The sequence below is a fragment of the Choristoneura fumiferana genome, chromosome 11, assembly GCF_025370935.1.
Source record: "Choristoneura fumiferana chromosome 11, NRCan_CFum_1, whole genome shotgun sequence".
Classification (NCBI taxonomy): domain Eukaryota; kingdom Metazoa; phylum Arthropoda; class Insecta; order Lepidoptera; family Tortricidae; genus Choristoneura; species Choristoneura fumiferana.
The window spans coordinates 360775-366798 of record NC_133482.1 but is presented as its reverse complement, the minus strand read 5'-3'; the positions used below and the strand labels follow the sequence as shown (position 1 = coordinate 366798).

The 6024-nt window shown below is 37.8% G+C and overlaps 1 protein-coding gene across 1 annotated transcript; it reads left to right on the top strand.

The window, feature by feature from the left end:
• Positions 1-2181: 2181 nt before the first annotated feature.
• Positions 2182-6016, top strand: LOC141432941 (beta-1,4-galactosyltransferase 5-like; the record flags this gene model as incomplete). The annotated part of the gene is given in 8 exon segments (XM_074094775.1): positions 2182-2193; positions 2806-2903; positions 3115-3227; positions 3230-3306; positions 3308-3342; positions 3344-3385; positions 4136-4351; positions 5929-6016. Coding segments are annotated over 8 exon segments (681 nt in total), but the record flags the coding sequence as incomplete, so codon positions are not given.
• Positions 6017-6024: the final 8 nt, after the last annotated feature.

Below are 6024 nucleotides of genomic sequence, written 5' to 3'. Positions count from 1 at the left end.
CTCTTTCCCGGCCCGGATAATACCGACATTGAAATACCTTCCTTGTTTTTCGTGTACACGCCCATAGAAGCTCCTGTCAGTTTCTATGGGCATGTACACAAAAAACAAGGCCAGTATTTCCATGTTAGTGCTATCCGGGCTGGGAAAGAATGTCACCCCAAAATCGCAGTTAACACGTAGTTAAAAACGCAGTTAAAACCAAGTTAAAACAAACGTAGTGGTTATATTTTCTTTGGCAGTTATGCACTTTAGCACGCCTTGACGTTTATTGATGCTTTAATACTAAGATGATACTTTAATAATGTTGTTATATTTAATTAAAACAGTTCTGATATCCTAATATTAATTAAGTAGATCGAAATAATGTAAATAATAAATTAGAAAAACAAAACAGATATATTATCACAATAAGAAAAACGCCTTTACACAGGTGTTACTGACAGTTGTCACCAAAGAGTAGTAAAATATACGGGGAAAGAGAGCCCTCTCTCGTCTCATTCATGCAGACAGTTTTGAAGCGCCGTCTGCATTTCGTAACTAGTACCATTGATGTATATATCCATCCATACGTATAGCTATTAATAGTCACAGTATTCTTTTACTTTACTGGATTTGCTTCCCAGCTCAAACCACATAAAAACTAAAAACAGGGCTGCAAAGAGAAGTGAGACCGCTTGAATTCAGTCTTCTTAAGTTTAAACCAGCCTCAATTTTCCGTTTGCAGCACTGTCTTTACTTTTTATGTGGTCTGAGCACTTGAGTTTCGATTGTAACGTAGCCATCTTGTTCCTTCTTGAGCGCGAATAGACGCCTGGCCTGACATAGAGGTTGCTACACAAAAATATTTGTAACGACTGAGCGGATACAATTATGTGACTTTTATATTAGAAATTACAATACGATTGTCAATTTCGAAAATAAAGTTCATTTTTGCGGTAATTATCAACGACAAAATATTTTTAATAAATAAAATTTGTGATCTCAAGCTTTCAGTGACATCTATCTGAAACAAACGACAACAATCTGTTTTATTTTAGGTTAGATAAAGGAGATGGCGGCGCTATCGACATAATTAGTACGGTATAGCAACTGTCCCCCCCTGGTTGTCACTTGGTTGTCACACTCAGTTGGTCATGTCAACCGCAATAACCGCATTGATAGATCGATACACAAAACAGGAGCTAAATTTTAATTCAATTGGAATAGTATACTGAATAGTTATTTGAATAAATTAAATCGCAATGCGGAATGTTCCTAAGAAAAAGATTATATAGGAGCAGTAGTTGTGATATTTTTAATCGTGCTATTGCATCCTGATATGAACGGTCGGGCGAAGTTACGAATACATACCAAAGGAAGCTATATTAGATAATTTATATTATGCAGTAACGAAATCATTTAAATTAAATAATAGTACTAATGAGTGCGACTATCGTGATATTGTATTTGATGATACTACGTTTGTCCCAAGTTTGAAGGACGGTGACTTGGATGATGGCCGCAAAGATAAGAGCAGGCGGGAATGCGCGCCGCTGGAGTGCAGACCGAAGTTCAGCACAGCTATAGTAGTACCAATATAGGTATATTATATTATTAGGTACACTCTGAATTAATGCTTTAGTCATTTTCCCAGCCCAAGTGACTCTATGGAACACCACATATTAACAAAACATAAAATAGGCAGGTAGATAAATAATGAAATCACAACTTAGCATGGATGTTTTTCATACAACATAAATCATCTGGTGGTTGACAACCAGATAGCCTAGTGGTTAGAGAACCTGACACGAAGCTTGAGGTCCCGAGTTCGATTCCGTGTTGGGGCAGATATTTCTATGAAAAATATGAATGTTTGTTCTCGGGTCTTGGGTGTTTAATATGTATTTAAGTATGTATGTATCTATATAATTATATTTATCCGTTGCTTAGTACCTATAACACAAGCTTTGCTAAGCTTACGTTGGACTAGGTCAATTGGTGTGAGTTGTCCATGATATATATATTTATTTTTATAAATGAAGACCATGATGACTTTGGGAATTCCCATGACAATCCTGGAAGTTAAATTGAACTGCCACATCTAATGATTCACTCAGTAAGATCCTGGAAGTTAAATTGAACTGCCAGACCTAATGATTTGTCCAGTAAGACCCTGGAAGTTAAATTGAACTGCCAGACCTAATGGTTCGTCCAGTAAGACCCTGAAAGTTAAATTGAACTGCCAGACCTAATAATTCACTCAGTAAGATCCTGGAAGTTGAATTGAACTGCCAGACCTAATGATTCACTCAGTAAGATCCTGGTAGTTAAATTTAACTGCCAGACCTAATGATTCACTCAGTAAGATCCTGGTAGTAAAATTTAACTGCCAGACCTAATGATTCAGTCAGTAAGATCCTGGTAGTTAAATTTAACTGCCAGACCTAATGATTCGTCCAGTAAGATGCTGGAAGTTAAATTGAACTGCTAGACCTAATGATTCTCTCAGTAAGATCCTGGAAGTTAAATGAACTGCCAGACCTAATGATTTACTCAGTGAGATCCTGGAAGTTGAATTGAACTGCTGGACCTAATGATTGACTCAGTAAGATCCTCGAATTAAATTGAACTGCCAGACTTAATGATTTACTCAGTGAGATCCTGGAAGTTGAATTGAACTGCTGGACCTAATGATTGACTCAGTAAGACCCTGGAAGTTAAATTTAACTGCCAGACCTAATGATTGACTCTAATGAAGTCAAGGACAAAAAAGTGTTAAGCCTATGTTATGGATGTCCATGGGCGGTGGAGATTGCTTTCCATCAGGTGACCCGCCTGCTCTTTTTCCCTGCAAAAATTTTTGAACGGGCAAAGTTGCCATACAAACATATTCCTTCTTCTTCTTATGAAATTAAAAATAATAGGTACATAATATTATGTGTAATCAATTTAGGTCCTGTTGAAATATCTGTAGCATACTTTATTTCTTTTCATTTTTGTTTGTGTTGTTAGTTTGTTTAATTATATGTGAAGACGAAAATACTGGAAGAGTAAACATTGTCCAAGCTTATGGTCATGCAATTCTTCATATTCAGAACTTTGTCATCCTACAGATAAATAAATATAATGTTCCAGGAACAGACCAGAACAGCTACACGACTTCCTAATATACATGCACACGTTTCTGAGGCGGCAGCAAATACACTACCGCATCTACGTCATCGAGCAATTGGACTCACTCCCGTTCAACGGGCAAAGTTGATGAACATTGGTGCTAAGTTGGCCATGAAGGCAGGTTTCCCTTGCCTTGTGTTACACGATGTGGACCCTACTGCCGCTGCGGCCTGCTAATCTGTACGCTTGCACGTACAACCCGACATTTATCATCCAGTATTAATAAATTTAGGTGGGTTTTTTAATACATTACATCCCTACAATTCAAGGATACTAAGAATTTTCGGTATTATAATTTCATAACAAGATTACGGTAACGATTCCTTTAATTGTTATAATATGATAGAATATAAATAATATATAAACATAAATATGTAAATTTTCAACACATATGGGTTTATACAAACTCTAAATTTAGACATAGTATAGCATAGTATATTCATGAAACATCAGACAAACTAGGGGTGACAATGTACTACTAATGCTGCTAATGTAGGGGTGACTACCTATGTTCTTCTAAAGGAACTCTATGCAGTTTGAGACTATAATTCATAAAAATCAGTATCCGTTCCTAACTTGTTAAATTTTAAAGATAACAAATAGAAAAGTCAGTTAGAGGTAGGTACTTTCACATCTTTACTAATATACACCTATCGTAAATGCAAAATTAAGTTTTTTTTTGTTCCGGTTTCACGCCACTGAACCGATTGCTAGAAAATCCTGTATACATCATTTAAGGACCTCAAAATAAATAATAGAATACCTTTTTGTCCCGAAAAAAATAGATGTTCCCGAGGACGCGCATAAGCGAATTCTTCGCAGACAAGGTTCGCGGGCAACAGCTAGTTCATTATATTATAGGTACTAAGCGGCAAAGAATCTGTCCCTCAAATGTATGCAATAATGGGTAATTTTGTATATGTACTTAGTGGGCCAAATTTTGTGCTTCTCAGTATATTGGTAAGGACTTTCCTTGTTTCAGATACGTTTTGCCGTATTTACATCTATTTGGTGGAGCTATAGCGATACGTGCCGACCAATTCCGAACCGTGAACGGTATGAGCAACCAATACTATGGATGGGGAGGCGAAGACGACGACTTTTACTCACGCTTGGAGAACAAGGAGATTAAGATATGCCGCTTCGAGCCGGCTACGAGCGTTTATTATATGCTGAACCATAAACCAGAACTGAAAGGGTTAGTATAAACACTATTTTAACGCCAGCATAAGTACCTGAGTTTGGTAATTCATTCATCTCGTGAATCCATCTAATAAGGGAATATTAAATTAATTTATTGAATCAGGCGTTACTTTGCGGAGGTCCATATCAATGACTAAATAATTTCCTTGCTCACCCGCACCTATACGATAGCAAGGCTATCGTAAGTTCGCGGTGAGCAAGGAAATTATTTTATCATTTTAAGGGAATATTATGCAAAACTCTGCGCAGGGGCCGACACTAGCACAAATCGTATGTATACAAACCGCCACCCGTCCGGTTTTTTATAGTTTATGGTCATGACGGATCAACGACATATTTATTTTTATTAGTAACAAAATAATATAATATTAACATTGATAATATCGATTGAGCTATATTTCCAAATAAATAACTGAAATAATATGATATTATGGCATCCTATGGACATTTAAGACATTCAAAAAACTATGATTGGTTTTTTGGGAGTCTTTTTGTATTTTTTATTTCAACTCCAAATTTGTTACTTTTACGGGTATAATCCCCAATCATAATTTGATTGCTTAGTAGCGACATCTCATGTCTGGGTGAGCGGTTGGTTCCGAAAATGAGAGACGTCTCTCGATGAGAGCGGAACATAGATGTCGCTAGTGCTGCTGCATAAGTAGCGTAGTAGAAATAAGCAACCTGAGATATGTATGCATAGGAAAAAATCATGTCTAGATTCCTGTCCAGCGGTGGTGTAGGGGTTATAGCACGCAGCACGGATTGCTGAAGACCTGGGTTCGATTCTCAGCGCTGGTCTCTTTTTCTGGTTTTTCTGTGCATCCATGTCTCAGTTTGTATTTTCGATATTCAATAAACTGTTTATGGTTTGAGCTTTGTGCTGCATTTGACAGCAGAATGTAATAGTAATATTCCCTATTTATGCCTTTTGACTAAAGCGACGCAGTTATTAGACTATAATTATATAGGTGCACATATCTGAAAACAGGATAGCGGCCATGTAATCTCATTTGTCGAAGAACTAAGGTCACCGTCATAGCTGTAAAAATATGCAAGTTGAAGTGGCAATAGGCGGGCCACATCACTTGAAGAACAGATAACCGTTGGGGGAGAAAAGTTCTCGAGTGGCGACCGAGGCCTCCCACTAGGTGGACTGGCGACATCGTGAGAATTGCGGGTAACCGGTGAATGCAAGTGGCGAGTTCGTTCTAAGGGGGAGGCCTTTGTTGGGAGGCTGATGATGATGACGATGAATCTAATTTATCTGTGCACTCAAGTTTAATTACGGTCTCCCTGTTTTGTTAGTATTTACATTATTTAAGGCCTGGCTGTCAACCATGACGGAATAACCAGGGATAGCATCTGGGGGGCTACTACGAAATTCGAAAATCTCAGTTCGTATCGTACCGTCCCTCTCACTCTCGTATGAAATAATATACAAGCCGTCAGCGGGACGGCAAGATACGAAGTTCGAATTTCGCACTTCGTATATAGCGCCTGAGTACCCCTAAATACATCATTTTATTCTATGCGGGAAGCGTCTTCTTTACCACGGTTTTTTTATTTCAGGGAGCAGAGGCACGCTTTACTTGACAGGGCAGAAAAAAGGATGCCATTGGATGGCTTGAACAATCTAAAATATACAGAGATTGCGGCGACCTTACA